The 25850-nt window shown below is 49.1% G+C and overlaps 1 protein-coding gene across 2 annotated transcripts in view; it reads left to right on the plus strand.

The window, feature by feature from the left end:
* The first annotated feature begins 3661 nt into the window (after window positions 1-3661).
* The window catches only part of Zc3h3 (zinc finger CCCH-type containing 3), an 85484-nt gene continuing 63295 nt past the window's right edge, over window positions 3662-25850 (plus strand). For both annotated transcript variants that reach the window (XM_028783432.1, XM_028783433.1), the window contains exons 1-3: window positions 3662-3724; window positions 5072-6383; window positions 7895-8091. In XM_028783432.1, the coding sequence (XP_028639265.1) occupies window positions 3679-3724; window positions 5072-6383; window positions 7895-8091 (1555 nt within the window). In that variant the 5' untranslated portion in view covers window positions 3662-3678. The remainder of the gene's footprint in view (window positions 3725-5071; window positions 6384-7894; window positions 8092-25850) is intronic.

Genomic DNA, 25850 nt, shown 5'->3' on the forward strand with positions numbered 1-25850 from the left:
TCGCAAATGTCCTCAAAGTCCCTGTCATTGCATGTAGGTGACATGGGAGCTTCAGTGGGTGGAGCTCAGGCCATGGGTTACATCCTTGCTTGTGTGAGAAGATCCTTTATTAGAAGCACAATTCATGTGACTCCTTGACACTGTAGATATTTTACTCATGATATTTATAGAAAGACGTGCTTATTTATTTGTGTATGTGTGTTTGGTTGCACACCCATGCTATGGTATGTGCCTGGAGGTCAGATGACATCTTTAAGAAATCAGTTTTCTCCTACCACCATGTACATTCTAGGGGGTCAAACTGAGGTCATTGGGTTTGATGGTAAGTACCTGTACCCACTGAGTCATTATATACATGTCTACATTTATACATTACTTTATAAATAAAATTTGTTTTGCTGAAGGTATTTGTTTTTGAGTAAGATGTTTACACTTAACTAGCTCATTTCCACGCCCTGTACTTTTATTACTGTAGACCTGAGTTCCCATAGTCAGTCTGAAGAAATTTCCTTTACTTTTACTGTGAAGGTCCGTGGTAGATGTGTAAAAAATGAATTGTTATGGTTCATTTTCAGTATGGGGTGAGCTTATAGCGCATCACAGAGTCACAGCTAAGCAGGAAGCAATAGGTCTCCCTCTCCCCTGAGCAGCTGGCTGCTGTTGGCTTTTCTCAGAATTCTGAGGGTTGGAAAGATGCAACAGTCTTAGTCTTAGTCTTAGTTAGGGTTTCCATTGCTGTCAAGAGACACCGTGACGAAGGCAACTCTTAGAAAGGACAACATTTAATTGGGGCTGGGTTACACAGTATTATCATGGCAGAGAATACGGCAGTGTCTAGGCAGGAATGGTACTGGAGTTGCTGAGAGGTCTATTGTCTTCACCCAAAGGAAGCCAGGAGCAGACTGTTTCCTGGCAGCTAGGAGGAAGGTCTTAAAGCCTACCCCCACAGCAACACACTTCCGTTAACAAGGTCACACCTACACCAACAAGGCCGCACCTCCTAGTAGTGCCACTCCATGGGCCAAGCATATTCAAACTACCACAATCCACTCCCTGGCCCTCACAGGCTTGGTCAACACCGGACTCTATAGAGGCCACACCTAGTCATGGCATAATGCAAAATACATTTAGTCTAACTTCAAAAGTCCCATAGTCTATAACAGTCTCAACAATGTTAACAGTCCAAAGTTCAAAGTCTCTTCTGAGATTCATCCACTTAACTGTAATCCCTTATAAATTAAACTAAAAAAGAAGATCACATACTTCCAACATCACAAGATACACATTACCATTCCAAAATGTCAGAGTGAGGAAATCCTGGACAAAAGCAAGACCAAAAGCCAGCTGGAAAACTCCAAGCTTTGCATCTCCATATCTGATTCCAACTCATTTTTGCTTTGTTGACTGCAGCACAATTCTTTGTCTGGTTCCACTCCCTGTTAGCAGCTTTTCTTAGCAAGTATCCTACGATTCTGGCCTCTGGAATATCTTGGGGTCTCCAAGGCAACTTCAGTGTTATAGCTTCTTGTTCCAATGTCTGGGATCCACACATGATTTTCTGGATTCCTCCAAAGGGCTGGCATCACATCTTCAGCTTTGCCCTCTGCAGCACTCTAGGCTCTGGTTGACTCGATTCCACTGCTGCTGCTGTTCCTGGTGGTCATCCCATGGTGCTGGCATCTCTAATACACTGGGATTTCTCGCTGCAATTAGGCTTCACCAATAGCCTCTCATAGGCTCTCCTTAAGTGTCCAACCTCAGCTTCTTTGCATGACCCCTTCAGGTCTGGGCTATCAACTGCAGCTGAGGCTGCACCTTCACCAATGGCCTCCCCTGGCCTCTCACAGTGCCAAGCCTAAGCTGCTCTCCATGGCCCATTCATGCCTTCAAAACCAGTACTACCTGGGTGATTCTTATACATTACCAAGTCTGGCTACCAGCACGAAGTACAACCTTGGTTATTTCTGGAACACAGTTTCTTTCTGCTCTCAGAAAATACTTCCCAGAAGATTTCAGCTCAGTGATGTTGGTCTTTTCTTGTTCTTCTTCTTTTTAGAAAAGATTATTTATTTATTTATTTATTTATTTACTTTATAGGAGTACACTGTAACTGTCTTCAGACACACCAGAAGAGGGCATCAGGTCCCATTACAGATGGTTTTGAGCCACCATGTGGTTGCTGGGAATTGAACTCAGTACCTCTGGAAGAGCAGTCAGTTGTCTTAACTGCTGAGCCAACTCTCCAGCTCCCTGGTCTCTTCTTAATCACCACTAATTTCTTAGCTCCAGCTAACCAGCATCAATTGTCCCAGTTAGTCCCTTCTATTCTTTACTCTAAAGCCAGAGCCACATGGCTGAAGCTGCTGAGTTCTGCTGCTTGCTGGAGCTGGAACATGGGCCCCTTGTTCTGTGACATTATCACCAACCTTTTGATTTTCAACTCCTTCACTGCCTAACTTGGCTGTCCTGGAACTTATTCTGTAGATTAGGCCGGCCTTGAACTCAGAGATCCTCCTGCCTTTGCCTCCAGAGTGCCTGCCTCTGTCTCTAGAGTGCTAGGATTAAATGTGTGTGCCATCACTGCCTGGCTATCTACCCCCACTTCTTAATGCTGGTCTTATAGGTGTGCACCACCAAACCCAGCTTCTAGAACTTCTTTTTCAGGCTTAACAATAGACTATGCAGATGTAGCTCACTGGTAGAGACTTGGTTGGACTCGAGGCCTTACCACCGCTACAAAGAAAGATACTGCACGTATCCCCATATAGTGGTGCACTCTTTTAACCCTAGCACTTGAGTGGCAGAGGCAGGCAGATTTCTGAGTTTGAGGCTAGTCTGGTCTACAAAGGGAATTCCAGGACAGCCAGACATAGTGAGACCCTGTCTCTAACAAAACAAAACACTGGATAATATCTCATTTCCATGTGAACAGTCATTCGGGTTGCTTCCAATTAGCTATTATAAATAATGACATCCAAGTATGTTAGAATCGGTGTTTTCTACTCGTTGGTTATATACCTAGACGTGGGATTGTCTGATCACATGGTAACTATCGTTGAGTTTTCTTCAGTTATTTTCTAGAGGCTGCAGCCTTCGATACTAAATGTCCTCAAGAAATTTCCCGTGTTAACACCTGTAACCATTCGCCAAAAAATAGCCTCCGATTCTTTTCCGCTGTTCTCGTGCTGCGGCAGCAAAGGAGTTAAAAGAGCATCCCTTTAACTCCAGGTCCGGAGGCAGAGGTAAGTGAACCTCCGTAAGTTCGAGGCCAACCTAGTCTCCATAGCGAGTTCCCCAATTATGTTTCTTCCCAGCCAGGAATACATAGTGAGACCCTGTCTCAAACAAATACATTGATAAAAGGAATTCCTGGGGCTAGCTGAAACTGTTACCAATCCATTTCCTCCAAGTTTTCCATGGAAGCCCCAGCGGTGGAAACTAGGCGCAGGAATTGGTGCAGAAGCCAGATTGCGACTACTTCCGGGCGCTTCAAGGTGACGGGGGGGGGGGGGGTTCTCGATTTGCGCATGCGCCCTCCCAGGGTTGCCCGGGCGACGGAGCCTTCCAACTCCGTGTCCACACACAGTGAAGTTCGGCGTTCTCTCGTCCCCGCCCGCGGGGAACAGTCGCGCAGCGATGACGTCGAGGGGGTCTGGCTAGGCGTCGCGGACACCGGAGATGGAGGAAAAGGAGCAGCTGCGGCGGCAGATACGCCTCCTGCAGGGTGAGCGGTCTGCGGTCCGGGCTTGTGTTCACTTGTTTCTTGTGATCGCCGTAGACCCTCTCAGAAGCGGGTGCTGTCGGTTGCGATCTCCTGATGGTCGTCATGAGTGGGCATCGGAGCGGCCGAGTCGGGTGCGGCCCGTGGGTGGTAGACCCGCCAGGCTTCGGGGCGAGTGAGCGGGCCGGGCCTCAGAGGGCTGTCAGGAGACGACAGTACGGTGGTCTACCCGCGGGTGGTCGCGTCAGCCGACCTCCAGGCTCGGCTGGCTCGGAAGCGTTTCTCTTCCGCTGCCGTTGAGTGCCTTTGGCTCGATTCAGGCACAGCCCCCTCCTACTCAGAGCTGACTACCCAGGCACCAGCTTCTTCAGCTTCTAATTTCTAGGCCCAAGTTGGTCTTTATAAGCGTTCATATCGTTTCCAAAGTCTTCCTCACAGAAAATACTTAGGGGCTTGGAAAACATGTGCTCAGGAGAGTCCAGGTGGCCTGCCTGTTTAGGGCTACTTCTTGGGTTTCCTTAAGGGTTTGAGGGTTGAGGCAGGCCGTGTGTGTGTGTGTGTGTGTGTGTGTGGGTGGGTGTGGGTGGGTGTGGGTGTGGGTGTGGGTGTGGGTGTGGGTGTGGGTGTGGGTGGTGGTGGTGGTGGTGGTGGTGGTTGGTAATTGGGGATCTAGTGAACCTGCTTGCGTTCTTTCTCTCGTCCTCCAGGGCTCCATGAGTCACTTCATTGGAGAATCCTTGTGGTGGTGGTATCAGGTGTTTTTTGTAGGAGATGATGCTAGCTGTCGGGTTGTCAGTGGGTGTATTGTGTTGTTGTTTTTTTTTTTTTTTCTTCTGTCAGGTAGAGAAGCGTCTATTGGGTTAGAGAAGCGTCTGTTCTGAGGAGATTACTAAGGTGCAGTCCTGCATTTTTCCCAGGAGTGGGTAAACTACAGGGCCTCAGTGGAAGACCTGTTCTGTTCTTATCCAGGTACCACAGGTTTCTGGTCCCTGACTGTTTTTGTTTGTTTGTTTTTTGTTTTGTTTTCTTTTTTTGTATAGGGAGTAACACTTGCTCTCAAAACATTGTAGACCTAGTAGGCCAGTGAATAGAAGCAGTCATACCACAAAAGCTGCCCTCTTCAGGATAAGCAGGCCAAATAGTAATATTGATGGAGAAGTGCTCCTAGAATTGACAAGCCTAGAGATTTCGACTGAACTTTCTGTGGTTCCTAGTCACTTAGGGCTGCTCTCAAGTCAGCAAGGGGCTCAGGAAGGCGAGAGGGTCTGGAGTATTAGGGTAGGGGTCTTGATTGTTGCTGTTTTTACTCACATTTCCTAGGTAACTGAGCCTGTGATTCTGCCTTCCCAGGTCTAATTGATGACTATAAAACCCTCCACGGCAATGGCCCTGCCCTGGGCAGCTCATCAACTACCCGCTGGCAGCCACCCATGTTCCAGGGTGGCAGGACCTTTGGCGCCCGCTACTCCCGTCCAAATCGGAGGGGCTTCTCACACCATGGCCCTTCATGGCGCAAGAAATACTCCCTTGTGAATCAGCCTCTGGAATCTTCTGACCCAGCCAGTGATCATGCTTTGCAGGCATCCCTCAGGTCTGAGGATAGCCAGCATCCTGAACCCCAGCAGTACGTACTGGAGAGGCAGGTCCAGCTCAGTCCAGATCAGAATATGGTTATTAAAATCAAGCCACCATCAAAGTCAAGCTCCATCAATGCTTCAGGGGTACAGCGGGGGTCCTTGGAAGACAATGATGACCCCTCTTGGAGTAACCAAAGACCCCAAGGAAGTGAGGTTGAGGTCTCCGGTGGACACCTGCAGCCTCCAAGGCCAGGAAGAACCAAGATGGGTTACAGTGTGGACGACCCCCTCTTAGTCTGTCAGAAGGAACCTGGCAAGCCTCGAGTAGTGAAATCTGTGGGCAGGGTGAGTGACAGCTCTCCTGAGCATCGGCGGACAGTCAGTGAAAGTGAAATTGCCATCAAGGCACACTTTCCATCCCCTGTCCTGCCCCAACGCACTGGTGTGGCTCTAGGCCGGAAGGTAGGCCCTCATTCTACCAGCTATTCTGAACAGCTCATGGGTGACCAAAGAGCAAATACTGGCCATGCAGACCAGCCAGCTTCCTTAGGGTCAGTGGTGGCTTCAGTCAGACCAGCAACGGGAACCAGGCAGGTCAGAGAGGCCTCACTGCTAGTGTCTTGTCGAACCAGCAAGTTTCGGAAAAACAACTACAAGTGGGTAGCTGCCTCAGAAAAGAGCCCACGGGTCACTCGGAGAGCCCTCAGTCCCAGAACAACTATGGAGAGTGTGAACAAGGCCGCTTTTGGTATAGTTGGAAAGACAGAGAAGCCACAGCCTAAAGTTGACTCAGAGGCGAGGCCTGAGAAACTGGCCACACCATCCAAGCCTGGACCCTCTCCCAGCAAGTACAAGTGGAAGGCTTCCAGTCCCTCTGCTTCCTCCTCTTCCTCTTTCCGTTGGCAGTCTGAGGCTGGCAGCAAGGACCATACTTCTCAGCTCTCCCCAGTCCCATCTAGGCCCTCGTCAGGGGACAGACCAGCAGCGGGACCCAGCAGCTTGAAGCCCCTCTTTGGAGAGTCACAGCTCTCAGCTTACAAAGTGAAGAGCCGTACCAAGATTATCCGGAGGCGGGGCAATACCAGGTGTGCTATCTTGCAAGGCCTGTCTAGGTGGGTGGGGTGGGGCGAGGCTCATGAAGTGTTTTGGTTCCTGAGTTAAGGAATTTTGGACCTTAGCTTGTGCTCCCTTCCTGGTGTCCAGGTTGGGGGAAAAGAAGGCCCCTGTTGGGTTTTTCAGCACCACTGATGTGTGATCTAAGCTGGGAGCTTTGAGTGTGATTTTGGGTCATGCTTTTAGTAGGAGTGAGACTGGAAGTATTGTTGTCATATAAAGATGTGTCAGGTAAAGACTGAATGATTCAGGGGCTTGCATGGGCCCCAGTAGGGTTGGGGAGGCAAGAGCTCTGGCAATGGTAGTGCCAGCAGACCCATCCTTTCTTCTCTTAGTGAGAAACTAGGTTATTTCAGGTAGTTTCCCTTCTGAGTGGGCAGGGTTCAACAACATGGTGTCATGCCAGGTTAGGTGCTTGGGAGCAGCACCCTGGGTCTGTCCAGTGTGTAGAAGTAGGTGAACGCTGCATGGCTCTTCTGGACAGAGCAGTGGGTTATATGTCTGAGCTGTGGGTGGTGGACTAGGGTGCTGGGCTCTGTCAGCACTGCTGGACTTTTCCTGCTCTGGTTTTACTTGAGGGCTTCAGGTTCTAGGAAGTCAGGCTTTGTGGGGGCACTCTGCCCCTGTTCAGACAGAAGGATGCACCATTTGTACTATGTGGGGTGTCTGTGAAAGGGACTGCAGCACTGAAGTCCCAGGCTTTCCCTGCCTTGTGCCCTGTTGCCACCTTCCAAGTGTGCTGAGCTGTTCGGTGTCCATTGCTCCAGAGGAAGCAGATTGATTTTACATCCCAGCTGGCCCTTTGCTGGTGGCCAGGTGACCAGGCCAAACTACTGGTTTATGAGCACACATCACTGAGATCCTTACCCTTGCATGCTTGCAGGAGACTGTAAGATGGCATCCTAGCCCAGAGTATATGATCAGGGGTCAGGAACTTCAGATCAGCCACTGATGGCAAAGGTATTGTCTGCTTACCAGGCAGAGGGCCTGCCTATGCCATAAGACAGTGTTCTTCCAGAAGACATTTACTGCCCTTGCCATAAATCCCCCTAAGGAAGTTCTTCCTGCTCTCTTGATGTGGTTTTGGGCTCTCTCTATGCTTACTTCTGGCTCTGTGCTTCAGACATGTGCTGTGTGTAGTTATGTGAGCCTGGACGCCATGCTCACCGTGCTCATCATACTGGAGCCTTCCTCTGTTGTGGGACCCTTGGGGGCTTTTGTGGCATCCTTGAAGCTGTGCTGGGAGACAGCATGCAAGACTGATGGATGGCAGCTCTCTTCAGGAGTGCTGTCCTCCTCCACCACCTTTTCCTGTAGTCTTGTACTAAAAGTCCATCAGGCCTGGAGAAGGGCAGGGTCTGAAACCACTCTGCTCTCCTTTACTCGGAGAACATGGCAACCTGTGCCATCTCCAGTTGACAAAAGTGCTTGAGCAGATCTGCCCAGTCAGCTTGTTACTAGTTTTTGTGTTTTATCTTCATAGCCTTCCTGGGGACAAGAAGAACAGCCCCTCAGCTACCACCACCAGCAAAAGTCATCTTACCCAGCGACGGAGACAGGCCCTCCGGGGGAAGAGTAGCCCCATTCTAAGGAAGACTCCCCACAAGGGCCTGATGCAGGTCAACAGGCACCGGCTGTGCTGCATGCCATCCAGCCGGACCCACCTTTCCACCAAGGAAGGTATGACAAGGAGGAGAGCTCTAGGTGCTGGCTGAGGGTGGGCTGCACTCTACTGGGATGATCAGGAACCATGTTAAGAGGGTGGGGTCTGGGACCCAAGTGAAAGCTAGAGCTAGAGAGAGGGGCGGGCTGAGCATGGCTGGGTTCACATTGGCCATTTGAGAGGGATGGGTTGAGAGGCTTACAGCTTTGGGTGGAGAAGATGGAAAGTCTGCTAACGTTGTTGCCTGGCAGAGTGTAAGGAAGGGATGGGCTCCTTACTGGAATCCTCTAGGATGGCACCACTTGCTTGTGTCTGAGGTAGAGTCTGTGGACATATTGACTGGGAACAGCAAAGATTGTCTCCTGCTGGTAGTGGCTGTCACAGTGTCTCCCAGCCCCACAAGTGGCCAGGGAAGAGTGAAGGGTGAGGGGTCTTGAGTTGAGTGGCTCTACCTGTGGATGCCTTGGATGTGTTAGGGGGCTGTTGAAACTGCCTCCACTATGGGTAGAGGAATGGATAGCCTCTAATTATAGACAGATGTGATGACTGCATAGTGCCCCTGGTACTTCTGATGCAGGAAGGGCTCTGGGGAGTCTATTATTGACCTCCTTACCCACCAAGCATTTGGTGGGCATCTTGGGGCCAGGAATTGTCATGTTGGTTCCTGGGGATACTGCTTCTATTGGACATGAGCCTGAGCTTTTGTCAACAGCTCGGACAGTTGGCCTTGGTTGGTAAAGGTGTCCTGAGAACAAGAAAGCAGAAGTGTATAGTTATGGGTTACAGGGAGAGTGTGAACACTAGGCAGGCATTAGGAGTACTTCTTGAGGAGACTTGAGTGAGGAGAGGGAATAGCGCTCAGCTGTGCAGGTGAAGGCACTGGTAGAACACAGAGCCAAAGGAAGACCATGCAGCCAGTGTGCTATACAGGATCAGAAAAGGGGATTACCTCAGTGGAAAGGCCACTAGGTAATGGGAGAAGCTCTTGTATGCCACAGTAAGGAAAGGGTTCTGTGATTTCAGGGAAGGATAGAAGAGGGAGCCAGGAGACTGCTTGTGTCGCTGCTCTCGGGAATATCAGGTGACAAGGTTGGGCTAGCAGGCTGGAGTAGACAGTGAGTCAGGATGGCTAGCATGCAAGCCTTGTGTGTGTGAACTCAAGAGAGGATCACCATCTAAGCAGCAAACAAGTTGTGAAAATAGGAGATGCTGAGCCTGTGCTACTTAGGTAGTTGTTCCAGAGACTGCTCCTCTTGACTTCTCTAGGTAGATGGAGACCACAGGGTGGGCTGTGTGCAGGAGGCTGGAGGAGATGGGACTGCTGGTAGTAATTCCTCTGGGCTGGAGCCTGGGTGGCTTTGACTTGTTCTAGGAACTGGCTTGTGGTTTCTTCAGCTCCTCTTGCAAGGCTTACTGTCTGCCTCTTTCCTTGCTTTTCTAAGTATCCTAGCCTGAATGATGGTCAAAGCTCTGGCCAGCCTGTTTGATTCCCTGGGCTGGAGTCTTGCCATATTGCTGATTGGAGTTTTTCTATCTCCAAGGAGGTGCAGCTCCATCTCCCTGTACATAGGGTCAGTGGATAGGGGCTGCCCCTTAAGCTAGTGCTTAGAGTCTTTCTTTCTTCTTCCCTTCAAGACAACAGTTAGCCCTAGTTCCATATTTTTTATTTGTGCCAGTACCCTGGTGTCTAGGGAGGGACCTGATTGCTCAGTAGACTTTGTGTGCTAAGGAATTGGCCAGCTCCTCCTCCAGGTCCCTACTCAGCCCTACTGTGTGGCCTAGCAGCCAGCAGAGGGCGCACTTGCCCCTCTTATCCCTCCATCCACCTTTTTCTGGTAATTGATTGCCTAATTTCCTCTTTATGTGAAAGAAAGCAGATATCAAGTAATTTGCAGCAATAACCTGCTAATGCTGGGCCAGTATCGAAACTCCCCTGTTCATTTCAAGTGGCAGATAAAACACTAATACATAATTATCCTTGCAAATTGGATTGTTTTAAATAACCAAAAGGCTACGGCCAGAAGAAAGCGATCCCATCTCCCTCGAGTTACTCTTGCAGCGTAATTGCCGCGTTCAATCAATTTCCCTGGCATTAGAAATTCCATCACAATCAACATTAAGCTTTATTCATTGTGATGGCTAAGAGCCGGGCCATTTCTCCTCTTTTTCTTAACTGGCAAAATTAATCAGGGAAAAGATTTTAAACATTTACCCGTGCGAAAGAGGTCAGCGCTGCCACTATATTGCTCAGCAGATAAGGGGGCTAATAAAAAGAAAATTGAATTACTAATGATCACCAGGAACCGAGTATATAAAACCTGGCAATCGCCAGTTCAGGAGAAGGAGAATCAATTTTCTTGGGACAAGGTGTGCTCATTTTTTATTTTGGCGCGTATTATCAGCAATTTAATTTGAGAGCGCATAAACAGGAGGAAACAGTTAGGGAATAATGAGCCTGGAGGTGTAAAGTGCCGCAGGATATATGCTGTACACAATTTATTTGGCACAACAGATAATCGCTTTAATTGAATTCAAAACTGCATTGTTCAGCAGCCATGGGGCTGCTCGGGCCTGGGGACTGAGAGTATCAGGAAGGTTCCAGTCTGATGGAGTGTCTCTCTTCTGGTCAGCCTTTGATTATGGGGTGGGATGAGCCTCCAAGATTGCCCTGAGGTGGTGGTCAAGGAGGCATATGTGCTCGGTCTGCTGCTGAGAACTGCTTGGTCTGCGTCCCATGGACAAATATTAGAAAAGTCATCTGGGGAGAGGAGATGAACCTTCAGGGCTGTGGCGGTTGGTAGTTAGCATTCGATGCTCTTCCTCCGGTCGGTGTGGGGATATGGGACCTGGGAGGCTGGGAGTGAGCTCCCAAGCTTACTCACATAAGGCGTGGCCTTGGTCTAGTATGTGGCTTGGCTCCCTGAGCTGTGTGCATGTTTGGTTTAACCTGATATAGCACCTGCTGCTCTAGCTTAGGTAGCAGCTTAGTACCAGTAAGTCATGGGCTTCTAACCAATAGCCTCTTGGAAGCATTAGCTGTCCATTGCTAAGAAAGAACCACTGTGGGTAGACAGGCTGTGTGCATCATCTCTCAGGAGGAAAACACTCCTCTTTTATCTGCCCATGGCAGATACGTGGCCATTGCCTGTCTTTTTCTTCCTACAACTATGTTAAAATGTTGGTCTTGGGACTTAGTTAAAAACATTACTGCTTTTGCAGACGACTCAAGTTTAGTTTACAACTGCTTTTAACTTCATCTCCAGGGGATCTGTCACCCTCTCCTGGACTCCATGCATATGTTCATTCTTGTACATGTACCCACATATGGACACATACAGTGGTCATTTAAAATAAAATGTTTTTAAAAGCAAGACTGGGACAATGGCTTAGGAGTCAAGAGGATCACTGCTCTTCTAGAGTATTCCAGTTTGATCCCCAGCACCCAAGTCAGGTGGCTCACAACTGCCTATAACTTCTGTTCTAGGGAAATATTGATAACCCCAGGTTCCATGGATGCCCATACTCAAGTGTATGCACACACACACGCACACACAGTTGAAAATAAAATGAGTTGTCAGGGTGTGGTGGTACACGCCTTTAGTCCTAGCACTCTAGAGGCAAAGGCAGGTGGGTGGATCTCTGAGTTTAAGGTCAGCCTCTTCTACAGAGTCAGTTCTGGTTAGGGCTTGCTAGAGGGCTGGATAATAAGGACCGGGTGAATTTTTACTGTGATTTCATGCAAACTGAAACCTACCAGCCTCCTAGGATTTCACATGAGCTCCTAGGGATAGTTACCTACCTCTAGTACAGAGTTCATTGGCTTGTGGCAGGAACATCCCTCAGTTCACTGTGGTGGCTCTGTCATATGAAGGAACCACTGTCAATGCTTATAGGTGAGAAACAGAGTGTCCAAGTGACCACTCATTTTCGGTCACTGGCATAGAAATAAGAAAGGGAAGCCGGGCAGTGGTGGCGCATGCCTTTAATCCCAGCATTTGGGAGGCAGAGGCAGGCAGATTTCTGAGTTCGAGGCCAGCCTGGTCTACAGAGTGAGTTCCAGGACAGCCTGGTCTATACAGAGAAATCCTGTCTCGAAAAACCAAAAAGAAGAAGAAGAAGGAGGAAGAGGAGGAGGGGGAGGGGGAGGAGGAGGAGGAGGAGGAGAGGTCTTGAGGTCTTGGCCCCTTGTCTGGCCACAGATCACTCGATGAAGGTCCCCTTGTCCTGCCTGTGGCGAGAGTCTGCTGGGATGGGTGTTCTTTCTCACATTCAATGGCTTTTAAGGAAGTGCTTAGGGGAGTCTTCCTAGTATAAGCTCTGTTAGCTTCTCTCACCCTGCCACAAACTGGGTAGCTCTTTTGCCATCCTCAGCCTAGGACTGGTACCAGTCTGAGGGCTGGGAATCCCTCGGATGTTCAGTGTTCTCTGAGAGCTGACCCTACCCTCCAGCTTCTAGCCATCCTGAAGGCAGCCTCCCCAGAGCTCTGGCCAGTCTTTCTTGGTGTCTGGGGGAGGCCTGCCTTCATACTGTAGTAGAACAGCTTCTCCATTGTTCCTCCTGGCCATATAGACAAATGTTTTCAAGCCTGCTGACCTGACTTTGTGAGCTTTTAGGCCCTGGCCATCAGGTTCATTCTTGATCTCTTGCATCCCCTGCTCTGACAGAGTTCCTAAGCAGGAACTGGTATATATGGATCATTTCAGAATCATGCTTTGTTGTTGTTGTTGTTGTTGTTGTTGTTGTTATTTTAGCTGTTCTGGGGAAGGGGCTGCTTGCTAGGTGGTTTTGGGCATGGGAGGAAACCTCTCCATCTTCCTCCTATACTCATAGCTTCACACTTAGTTTGTCCACTCATCTGGGAAACTGGGGATGAACTCAGGGCCTTGAATATACCCAAGCACATGCTCCTACCGAGCTCTAGCTTCAGTTCTCTTTTTTACTTTTTATTTTTAAACAGAGTGCTACTGAGTTTTTCAGCATGGCCTTGGACTCACACTGAGACTCATAGAGACCTTGAATGTGATTGGCTTCAGCTTCCTGGGTAGCTGGGATTAGTTACCCATCTTACTTCATCCTACTCAGTTTTAAAGCCTAGGCCGTGAATGCAGCCTAGGCTAAATATGTAGTTAAGGATGTTCTTGAACCTCCTGCCTCTGCCTCCCAGTGCTGGGATTATAGGCATGAGCCGCCATCCTGACTTTCACTTTTCCTCCTATGCCCAAGTACTATGGGGACCTTGCCTCTGACTAAGCCTGCCCTCTCTCTGCCTAGGTTTTGTCTTTTAAAAGCCTGCCCCTTTTTGAAAGTCTCACTCCTTCTTGGCCAGGACTTGTTCATTCATGGGCCAGATCCTATCCCTCTTAGCCAAGTCCCACCTATTCTGGCCAGACATAGACATTGCCCCTTCAATAGGCCCTGCCTCTGAAGGTTTTGCTCATCTCCAGCCAGATTTTTCTTTTCTGTGAGTAGGCCCCGCCCACTCTGGCTAGCCATACCTCCACACTCTACATCTGCCTACTTTTTGCAGTGTGGTCCTCTTTCTTCATATATCTAGGGCCCCTGCCTTCATTCAGGCAACCACTAAGTGCCCGTGGTCAGCCTTACAAGCCTATCTGCTTTAAGATCACCATGCATTCCTGCTTCCTGCTTATTTCTGCAGTGTGTGGATTTCTGTGTTAATTGTCTGTATTGCCTCACTAGAAAAGTCCTGTAAGAGGGCTTTGTCCTACTCTTGTCACATAGATGTGAGTCTCTTGGTGCAGAGCCAGAGGAAGGAAGCTTATTCCATTGCAAGAGCACTGTTTGGAACAGGGTTCGCTTCTGCAGAATATTCTGGGTGACAGTTATTCTCTCTAATTCTGTCACCACATGTGTTAGAAGTCATTTCTGGCTTCAACCCAAAGCTTTTATTGGGTGAGCAAGTCCTGCTAGTCGGGGGATACCTGTTTCATCTGACTTAAGCTGGGTAGGGCTTGGTCAATATGTGGGCAGAAAGGTGTTCACCATGGTGTGTTTGATTGCCCATTGAGAGCAGTACTATTCACTGGGAGATCTCAGGTCTTTCCAAGGCCCAGGACTGTTGGAGCTTCATTATATTCAGCATCTGAGGATGAGAGTGAAAGAAGGCACTGACCTGCATGGAGAAACAACAGGCCTGCCTGTTGGCATGTTATTCCTGCCTTGTGCCAAGTGCTTCTGGTGGGTAGGAGCCAGTAGTGGCATGCAGAAGGGTTCATGAACATCCCATAACACTGCAGGCAATGGCATGGCATTGTCTCACCACAGTTGGGGAAATCTGGGAGCAGGAGGGTTGGCAGATGAGAATGCTCACAGGCTGGCTATACAACAGCAGTGTGATCTGCAGTCTCTCGGGTGCCCAAGCCTTTGCTTGGCCCTGAGCCTTGTGGCCTCTGGGGATCTAACTTCCAATGGAGTTCAGCCAGAGAGCAGAGACTGGTGGCACAGGGTTAGGAATGGCAGCTTGGTGGTGACAGCATCTTTCCCTTCCTGACCTAGGCTTGGGCAGTAGCTCTTGGTGGTCTTGGCTGACTGCCTTCTCCAATGTAGCCCAGGGTAGGGAAGCAGCAAGCTTCAATCAGAGCCCTAAGGTAGACAACAAGGATGCATGCTGCTTTCTCTCTAGTCCTAACTATAGCTCAGGCAACAGATGCTAGGGGAAGGGTTTTGGAAGTGCATTGGAGCCTCAGATACTTGTTGGGGTACATAGGGCAGCTTGTTCAAGAACCTGGTGGGGAAGGGCTTAGGGCCAGGGATCTGAGTAAGAGGCCAGGCTTGATAGACATCCTTTAATGGTGGGTGCTGGAAGCAGCCAAGTCTGGTATTCAAATTCTAGAATTTGCCTGAGATACTGTACACATAAAGTACACATCCTTTCTTTGCTGGTCGGTGCCATTGTCTTGCTGAGGGAGGTTGGATCTTCTGTGTTCTTTGCACTACTGTCTTTTTTTTTTTTTTTAAATCTGTCTGTAAAATTAGAGTTGACTGGCCCCAGGGTCTCTGTGCAGATCAAGGAGCTGGAGCCTTCGGGTGTTTCAGACCAGTGTGGTGTTGCTCTGTGCTATGTGGTGGCTGCTGCTGCTGCCTGAGAAGCCCTACCCAGTGCCTCACTGGTATGCAGCTGGACTGTTCGATTTTACTATGGCTATGGCAAACACTGTTAAAGGGCATGAGAACAGTTAAATCTGGAGTCCTGCTTTCATAAGGGAAAAGAGAAAATGCTGAATTAGGATCTGAGAAAGGCATCCGCAGCGATCCTTGGATCTTGCATAAATTATCAGGCACGCTGGAGGCCTCCAATTTTACGTTTGTTGCAACCATGCTAATTAATTATTCCACAAGAATTGGCATGAACACACATGTGTGTGCTACTCCTGGTGAGCTTGCCCCTCTCACTCCTGGCTTGGGAAGGGTGGTGGTATCAGGGTGACTGGAGCTTGTATCTTTAAGAGAGCAGGCCTTCTTCTCTGGCTTAGGACAGTTTGGCTAGCTCCTCTGAAAATCAAAGTGGGAGTAGTCTTCTTTTGTCACTTTCCTCCTGGTCAAAGAATTGCCTGTCTGCTCTATGTCCTGACTGACTTTTTATCAAATACTGCACCTTGGCCACTGAGCATGGACTGACTGGACCTTGAGGTCACATGACTGAGTACCCAGGAGTTTTCTCAGAGAACATGGCATAAGAACTGTCTTAGATGCTATCCCCATGGCCTGATCTGTCCTCAAACACAGTCAACAAGGCCTACAGCAGCATGTGGATACCGTTTAGTATACTCACCCCTTGTTTTGTACCTGGCAGTGGGTGGGTGCCAGCTGTAGGCAAACACCCCTTATGTGGAGTTAGAACCAGTTTGTGGTGGGTTACAGGGATCAGGACATAGTGACAGGGTTTTAGGTGAGCCAGGAAAGGAGCCCATACCCAAACTTGTGTTATGTGAGTGTGGGATAGAGTCAGGGGCCAGGACACAGCTCGTGAACCAGCCTTAGTATATGGCTCTCCTGTGCTGGGCTGTGCCATGATAGTGGGCTTTCTAAGAGCCTCTTTTTATTGGCTAGTACTTAGGTGGTTGGTGGTCTTAAGAATGTACTCAATCTCACTGTAATGGGGCAGGTTACAGTACTCTGTGAGCCCAGAGCGCAGCTCTCTGATTGAGAGAGGCACTTGATGAGCTCCAACCAGCTTGTTCCTGTGAGTGCTGCTTTGTCTGTTCCACTGTGTCTACAATAGGTTCCTGCCAGTATTGCTTCTTATGGTGTTTGGGGCTAGAACCTAGATATCCTGGATGATATCCTAGATATCATGGATTCGGCAAACCATGTTATATGGATTCAGACAACCCTTCTGAATCCCCAAGTCAAGATGTTTCACATGATGGAGAACAGTGATGGCACAATGTGCCAGAGAACCTGGTTTGGGTCACCCGTCCACGTCTTGGGCTGCTCAAGGGCTCTTCTCAGGTCTACTTTTCCGTAGGCAGAGAGAACCTTTCCTCTTGAACCATGCAGAGCCAGGGGCAGCAGCACTGATTGGTGCTCAGGAACATGAGCCCCATGGAATGATGCTGGAAGCTGCCTGCCTTAGAGGGGTGTGCTCCTGATGGGCTTGAGAGCATTCCATGAGGAATTTTTTTCTGCTTAAGACAGCTGGGCATGGAAAGCAGCTGGGTCGCTGGGACACAGTGTTCTAGGATAGGCAGGGTTTCCTCTTGTCCTCTTGCCAGGGAGCCTTCCTGGTTTGTTTGCACTCAGTGAAAGGATCTGACCTGGTCTCTCTGGTCAAGGACACTAAGTAGAAAGGGTGTTATTCCTACAGAGTTCTACTGGGAACTCTAGGGCAGCACCCCAGCCAGCGCTGGCTGAGGAGGGCAAGCAGGCCTGTTAGGGGATAGGAGATGCCTGCTGAAGATTCTGGGCTAGGTAGCTGAGTGGGGTATCCATCTCCCTCCATGAGCTGGCCTTGTGGAAAGGAGCAGGTATGCTGCATGGGGCTAGAGATTAGGCTGCCATTGCTGCTTGAGGGATGCACAGAGACCCTGTTTGACACCTGTGTTGAAGCCCAACAATGACATTTAGCCAGGGTGTGTCTGAGTTTGACATGAGAAGCCAGTTGGCTGGGCAAGTAGGTCTGGGCCTTAGGACTGACAGCTGTGTCTAGGGTCTCTTAGAATATGCTTTGCTCAAAAAGATTGCTCCAAAAAAATAAAACTTCTAAAACCGTTCTTTAGCCCTTTCCTTCATGCCTGGGTAGGGTTCATCTAGTTTTAGCTCAGGATGGACTCCTATACACGTAACTTGATCTGGGCATCAGGGCTGCTGGGCATGGTTGGTGAGTGTCTGAAGGCAGGGGCTGTACGCTTACCCTGACTCCCATGTCAGGGACCCTGTTCTGCCCAGAGAATGAGGATTGGTTGGGGTTATAGTGCTTAAAATGAGCAAGCAAGGAGATCGGACAGGGAGGGCTTATGGTAGGACCCTACCTACCACAGAAGCCAGTCAGTGTGGGGGTCTGAGGAGGCACTGCGTGGGGCCCAGGCTTTATAGATCTCTAAATGTGCAGTCTGTTAGAATTTCACTCTAGGTATAGCTTTTCAAAATTACTACATTTCATATATTTGTTTTGTGTGTGTGTGTACGTGTGTGTACACATGTATACAGTGTGGACACATGTGCCACACTGTGCATGTGGTGGTCAAGGATGTCTTCCACCATGTGGGCCCTGGGGATTGAACTCAGGTTGTCCGGCTTGGTGGCAAGTGCTTTTATATGCTAAGCCATCTTGCTGGCTTACTTTAGCTGTTTTCCATAAGTTAATTATTTTTGTTTTTCTCCAGATACTTTATAGTATGTGGCTCTTCCTTCTTTGACCTGAGGGTTATAAAAGGTACTTTTTAATTTGCAGATGTGGGGATTTTGAAGTAATTTTAACTAATGGGTTTTTTTTTTAACTTCAGTTTGTGTGTGCATTGGATGTTTCTGAAAATTTGTAGCTCAACTTGTGTAAATTGCATTTGAAAAGAATGTTATTCTGGCTGGCCTGAAACTCATAGAGAAGTCTACCTGGCTTTGCCTCCTGAGTACTGAGTGCTGGGATCAAAGGTATTTATAACTCACCTGGCTTTCAGCGAGTCATCGTTTCAAGTTCAGGTCTGGACTTTAACCCGTTCGTGCTGGCCTCCCAGGTGTCTTGCATGCTCTCTTGCACTGAGCTCAGCACTCACCTGCAGCTGTACTTTCAAAGACCATTCATTATTAAGATGTCTGGCCATCCTGCTGTCCGTCATGTGTATGGGGATTCTTTTCTTAGTTTTGAGCCAAATCTGACTTGCTCATGTTTGGTTTTTTATAGAGAGTAGTAGACAATGTATATGAGAGATTTGAAGAAACTTGAGGATGGATGATGGCTTCTTTGAGTTGTATGACACAGTCAGTCTTTTAGGCCACTGGATGATTGTCCTGACCAGGCAGGGACTCTTTGTTGGGCAGTTTTGGCTGGACTATAGCTCTATAAACCCCGGGAAGAATTGGGGTATAGATCCATTAAGGTTCAAGGATGCCTCGTGAGCTTCCAGCTCTTGGCTGGTAGTACCTCCCTTCGCCCAAGAGTTCACTGCTTGATGGTCTGGTTTAGCTGGGTGGAGTCTATCTTAGTTAGGCTTTCTCTTGCTACAGTGAAACACCATGACCAAAAGCAACTTCAGGAAGGAAGGGTTTATTTTGTTTAGACTTCCACATTACTGCAAGAAATCGTTAAAGGAAATCAGCACAAGACCTCAAGGTAGGAACCTGGAGGAGGGAACTAAAGCAGGGGCATGGAGGCATGCTGCTTACCAGTTTCTTCCTCATGGCTTGCTCAGCCTGCTTTCTCACAGCACCAAAGGTGGCACCATCCATAGTGAGCTAGACCCTCCCATACCAATCACCAGTCAAGAAAATGCCCTACAGCCTTGACCCTGGGCGACTCTGGTGGGGGCATTTTTTTCAATTGAGATTCCTGCGTCTCAAATGACTATAGCTTGTGTCAAGTTTACATCAAACCAGCAAGCAGAGTCTATGCCAGAAGAAGTAGGAGAGTGAACAGTAAGAACTCACTTAGTTATGAGTGGGTAGGGAACACCCTCATAGAAGCAGGGGGAGGGGGAATGGGATAGGGACTTGGGGGGGGGGGCTGGGAAAGGGGATAACATTTGAAATGTAAATTAAGAAAATATCAAAAAAAAAAAAAAGAACCCACTTAGTCAACTATAAGCTCTATAAGCCTTGGTCCTTGGTCTCACTTTCTCATCAGCAGGCTGGGTGTGTGAGGTGCTCTACCCAAACTGTCATTAACAGAAGAAGGCTGCTGTGTCTTAGTGACCTGTGTGTAGCTCACTGATCTGTGGCTTCTAAGAGTTTTAGAGCAGAGTGGTGGGAGGGTTGCTTGGTGGGTAGGCAGCTTTTGGGATCCTGGAGGCAGCCTTCCTCCTGCAGCTTTCTTCTTGTTACACCTCTAGGCCCCTGGGAGAGGCCTGTGAGAAGTCCTGCCTGGTTAGGATTCTGAATCCACCGTAGCTAAACTGAGGTGTGAGGCCGCAGAGTTTGGTCCAAGTGAAGACTAATGATAAAGCTGTACTTGGGTGAGAAATTTCTGTTTGCGACTTGTTCATACTGTGGGCTGTTGGATGTGAGATTGGATACTAGTTGCAAGGTAGTAATGGGCACTGTCAGCCCCTGTGGGAACTGCAGGGAGAGTCAGGACTTTGGTGTGGTTCAGGGCAGTGGTCTCTGATGTTCAGGCCTGGGATGGAGTGGAGAGTGGTCTCCAGTACTAATTCATGTTTTGCCTAATTGCTGACTGGCTCAGGGGCATTGTAGCAGGAGAATAAGTAGGGATAACCCATAGCAAGCAAGGACTGGGTAGGTTGGGTCTTAGGTTTCCTGAACAGCTTGCTCATTGCTCTTTTAGCCCACTGTAGGCTAGTGCTATTGTTAAGAGGGCAGCCAGGGAAAAGAGCTGGGGGACTGATGGGGCCACTCCTGGCCAGGAGACCCAGCAGGGCCTTTTCTGTGTACTTGCTCAATGAGTTACTGCAATCAGAGTCTAGGTTAGACTGGAAGGCCATTCATGATGCTCTTGGTTGGAACTCCCCAGACTGAGCCCCTTGCTGGCCTTCCTCTTGACATCTGCAGTCTTCCTGGCTTACATCCTCTTTGGGAGCATCTGACCCAGATGGAGATCCACCCTCTCATGATATCTTACCCACTGGAATCTAGAGCTGAATGCCTTCCTTTTCCTTAATGCTGGGGCTCCTCTGGTGGTCCTGCCAAAGGAAGCTCTTTAGTTACAGGATCTATCTCAGGGCCAGGCTGTGTGTGCCTCTCCTGCCGTCAGAGCGTTTAGGTAGCATAGGAATCCCTGGAGAGGAGGCAGCATTCACTGTGACCTTCTGCTTGTTGTGAAGTTTCTGATCTCTCATCCCTTCCCTTGTGGCCATGAGCATGGTGGTGGCTTAGTATTGCCAGTAATAACTCATTTACTGTAAAGGGCCCTCATTCTCTGAACAAGGATAGTGTCTTGCCAGGAGGAGGAAGAGGAAGAAGAAGAGGAGGAGGAGGCAGCATGGATTAGGCTGAGCCTGCTATAGAGGAAGACTTCAAGGTCAGGAGTAGCCAAGAAAGCACCACAGTCATATAGCTGGGAGTTTTAGGGCTCACGCCTTCCAAATTGAAGATTTAGTCTAAATGAATAGAAATTGATGGAATTTGCAAAGAAAATCTATAGTTGGGTCCAATGACTGTAAATCCAGCAGCTTGTGATCATTAAGTGTCCGGTTATTTGTGGCTTTGTTTGAGTGTCTATCTCTCAGGCCCGGCAGGAAGGAACCCTGGCCATGGAGATAAGCCCCTGGGTCCCAGTCTCTGTTTTGATACTTTTGATCCATGAGTCTTCTCGAGCTTCTTCAGGGGCTAGCAGCTGCTCATGACCTGCATGCTTATTTCCTCTGGTGCCTGGCCCTGCAGAGTCAGGACAAAGCAGCTAGTTTAGGTAGACTGATGGGTCACTGCTGTGGGGAAGTCTTCTGATTAGAAGACCACTGTCTTCCCCATTCTCTTCCACAGTACTGAGTCCCACAGTACTGAGTCCTAGAGCCATCTAGTCCCAAACAAGGGAATGAAGCTTCTCCTCCTTTGTCCTGAAGGTGACGCTTAGGTGGAGATGTCGGCTGGATGGACATACTCAGGGGGGCTAGTTTTTTTCTCCTGGGGCTAATGCACAGGATGCCTTGGGCACCTGTCACATAACCAGCCACAGGTTGCCTGGCTTTCTGCTGGTATGAGATGGGGGAGTAGGCTTAGGGGCACAGCTGGCTCTGGGCCTCCTGTCTCAGTTGGGTTTCTCAGCCAGGTAGATCTGGCTAGTGTAGTTCAGCATAGGGCAGGACTAGAATCATCTCTGTGTTCTTTCTTCCTCCTTCTTGTAGATAGTTATCCAGAGCCCAGGCTTTTATAGCCAGGGCTGTGAAGGTACTTCCGGCTGCAGAAGGTGCTGTGGTTAGGCCCCCAACTTCTTTCCTGTCATTCTTTGGGCTCTTCTCATCTAAATTAGTCCTAAAGCTGTAGTTTTCCTCTTTGTGGTGTATTCAAAGCTACATGGGCTGGATTGGAATCTGGTGGCTTTTCTCTTAATTGCTATCTCTGCATCAGTAGCAGAGCGTGTAAGTGGTAGGGCATGCATCTGTGGAAGCCTGGGTAGAAGTTCTGGCTCCTGTGCTGGATTGGTGTCACGTACAGAGGCTAAATCCTGGGTTGTAACGTTGGCCACTTTCTGGAGCCCTAGCCACCTGAGAAGAAGGCTTTTGGAAAGGGTTGGACAGTCTAGCAGCTGGCAGCAGAATCCTCGTGTGTGTCTCTCAGGATGTCCTGGAATTCTGAGTAGCTTACATGAGGTCACCAAGCCCTTCTGAGCTATGGCCACACTACAAGTCTAGTCCTGTGTACAGTTGTCACCATATGTTTAGAAGGTTGAAATTAGACTAGTGTTTTGGAGACTGTCTCCTGAGACTTGTTTTCCAGACTCAGACCGTCTATCTGCCACTCTCCATTCACAGTAGTGCTGTGAGCCTTCTCCAGGCCCGCGGAGGGGCCCATGCTGGGCTTGCTATCCTGGGAGGTATCGTTCTAGAGCACTCACTCCTTTCATTCTTTTTCAGAACCCCACCTGCCCCAGCTCCAGAGGCCTATTTAACATCTGTCTGTCTCCTGCAAGCTCCCACCTTGGGTCCTGGAGAAGCCCACCTGGCTTCTGACTATGCCTTCTAGACAACAGGGGCAGCAGTAGTCATTCTGCCCTTATGTCTAGGCTTCAGGTCCTAGGGTTCCTTCTTTAGGTCTCATGGTCAGGTGGGCCATGGGAACAGGCTTGGGTTGTTGATACTGTTTTGTTATGATTCAGGATTAGCTGCTACTATCCAAGGCTGCTCTGTAGTGCCATTAGCCCAAAGGAGACATCACCTGGAACCCTCAGTCCTTGGGCACTGTTGGTGAATTAGAGGGCTGCACATGGGGGTGAGTCAGTACTGTTTGAAGATCCACTCAGCAGTCTGCCGCTGCAGCTGTCTGCCTAATTCTAGTTGACTACCACCTCGTGAGCTTTGTACCCCTCAGCCCTTCCCAGACCACAGCACAGTTCCTTCTGCTCCTTCCTTCCCTCCCTGTTCCTACCTCATTGGAGGGTCCTGTGGTCAGAGGTATTCCTGGCTTCACAGGTGCTGTGTTGTGTTGAGGACCCTTCCTCTCCAGGACACCCTTTGCCTGGCCTCATACAGCATTTGCTGCTTCCTGGCCTTAGGTTCTAGCAGGTTGTTTGCTCCTGAGGGGATGTTACCAGGAAATGTTGAAGCAGATTGTGTCACTGCTACTAACTGGGAGACTCCAGAGGAAAAGGAAGTATTTTTTACATTTTGAGCGTGATGGTGCCTATCCTACCAGTAGGCATCATTTGAGGCCTGCTGTCTGCTGGGATCTACACTGGGTTAGGGGTTGGGGAGGTTCTTGCTGATTTCTCAAAGCCCAAATCTGTACTGACAGCTCTGTACTGGCAGTGTGTACACACACACACACACACACACACACGAGTGTGAATGTGCAAAAGCACAGGTGAATATGTTTTCTGAAAGCTGTGATATGAGCTAGATCTTTCCTGAGAGTGTAGTTCACAGTGTAGACCTAGTGACATATTCCCAAAGGCTTAGCATACTTAGTATTTAGCTCCAAGGGTTTCCTTCTGCAGCTCACTCACTGCTTCATAGTAGAAGGCCAGGGTGGCCCAGAAGGAAAATGAAGAGTGGCCAAGAAGGGCCTGGTAACCCAGTGATAACAAGAGGAATACAGCTTCCTCTTAGTTGTGCCTGTTTTTTTTAGAGTGTGGTTTTCAGATTTCTTTTCAGAGCATCTTTTCTTGGCTCTAACTCAGGTAGTAAGAGGAGGGATGCCAAGAAAAGGCCAAGTTGTGGTGAGCAGGATGCTTGTGCTCTCTGGGGAAGTTTACAAGATGGAGTTTGGACCTCAGGCCATCTGGCAGACACTCAGTCTTGTGATCTATCCTCTTGACTTCTGAGTCACAACATGGGTAGGAGGGAGTTAGCCCCATGATAGTTCCAGCTATGGCTTTTTAGGGTAAGCTGAGGCTGTTTCCTCAAATTTCCAATGAAATCATTTAGTGACTTTAGCAGCTCAGGTTCTGCGGGGGCTCAGATGCAGCCTGTCCTTTGCCCTGTCCTCCTACTTTGCTTCGAACACCATACTGGTGTTTACATGGCAGTGTCTGGAGTTCTGGGGATTTAGCTAGCTGTGACCAACAGAAATTGAGAGGACCTGAATCTGGATTAAAAGATCACTATGACCTGTCCCCTGAAATTGAGTGAGGAGGGCCTGAGGGCCTGAGCATTCTGCCTATGCCTTACTCAGAGCTTGGAGGTGTGATGTTGACACAGGCAGGCCCTGTCCTCTGGTACTGTGCTTCTACCCATGGGTGTCTGTGAGTTTGACTAGCTTCCATGTGAGGGCATGGTCTCTAGAGGGCTTGGGGACATAAGCATCCCAAGGAAGAGGAGAAGGGTCACAGGGTCCCTAGGCCACAGGGATGGCAAAGCAAGGATGAGCACAGTTGGCTGAGTTGGAGCTGTACTATTTTTAGGGATTGGAGCATCAGATTTAGGAGCAGGTTTCCATCTTTGGTGTGTGCTACATTATGGTTTGGGGGTTATAGGTGGTCCTGTGGCACAGAGGGAGCACTGTGCCTCGGCATACTTAGAGCTAGTGTCACAGCAGATCAACAAGGTGAAGCCATTGTGATCCAGCCAGGATTCACAGTACCATAGAAGGTCCTTTCCCATATGCTGTCCATATGCCTAAGTCCCTATAGAATATTGAAATGGAACAGGCTACCTTCTAGTCACCTGGGATCTGAAGTTGACTGGGCACAGCCGCAATCCAGTTAGGGGCTACCTGAGTGGCCTCCTGAAGTGCAGGGCAGACCTACCTCCACTCTGTTAATGGCAGCTCTCTGACGGTGGGTAACACTATCTTTCCTTCTTCTCTCACCAGACTTTAAGGTCGGGTAGAGTGATGGTTAGAAGGGGAGGGGAGGCCCACTCCCCATAATCTATAGCGACTGTCACACAGCAAACTACTCCCATTTCATACAGGCGGGTCAGGTGTCGTGCACGATCGATGGCTAGCGCACAATAATTACAGGAACTAGCAGCTTGTGTTGCTTGAGTGACTTTAGGAAGAGTAGGGTCTCAATCTTCCCTCTAATAGGGCTCTGACAGTCTGAGGCGGCAGCGGCTTTGGTGGCTGAATGTTGGGCTGACAGTGTTGTCATTAAACACCAGGTAGTGTGGAACAACAGAGAACACGGATCTTGCGCAGGGGGACAGGGTGGCTGACAGCAGTTGTTTATCATCACCCAGCTGCCCAAACTCCTCAGACTGCAGTGTGAATGGCTGCTTAGGGTGACTTATGGCTCTGTCTGGGGCTGCTGTTGTGATTTGATAATCTGTAAATGTTTGTCAAAGATGAATTCCTTGTTTCCATGGTGCTGCAATGAAGGCTGATGACAAGCCAGCTGTGGGCTAGATGTGGACAGTCACTCGACCATGTTCACTTGAGACAGAATGGCTGAAGTTTCTGGGTCTTTAGTCAGGAACCTGAGCTGGACATGGGATATGACACCCAAGAGCTTCTTCCTCTCACAGGACTGGCTCTTCCTGCTATTTCTGTGCTAGGTGAACATATGTGTATGTGTGTGTACACACGTGTCACTGTCCCTTGTGAAGCTGGGAACTAGAAGACCTGTTTCTATAGTTGCCCGTATGACTGTAAGTCCTCCTCTGCTGGCAAGAACTTGAGGCATGATTTTCTACCATTTTGGGATTCTGGCAAGGCCTTTCTAGAGCTGGGGAACCTCCACCTGCATGTTGCTTTGCTGCTATTCCAAAGGGGCCTTCTGGAGATACTGGCCTTGTTAGAGTACAGAGCCAAGGTGCTTAGGAGGGGCCTGAGATGCCCATTATGCTGCCTGTGCCCACCTGCAGACCCAAGGACCTGGCTGCTTGTGGCATGTCTTTTCCCTTTTGATTTGCTGGGAACTATCAAGCACAGGAAAAGTAGAGTGATTTATTAGACTCATAAAAATTCATACTTTGTGATTCCAGTCATCCCACATCTGAAGCTTGTTAGAGCACAGTCCCTGGCAGCTCCTGCCGTGCTAGCGTGGCGGTG

This window comes from Grammomys surdaster, unplaced genomic scaffold, assembly GCF_004785775.1.
Source record: "Grammomys surdaster isolate TR1022 unplaced genomic scaffold, NIH_TR_1.0 1129, whole genome shotgun sequence".
Taxonomy (NCBI): domain Eukaryota; kingdom Metazoa; phylum Chordata; class Mammalia; order Rodentia; family Muridae; genus Grammomys; species Grammomys surdaster.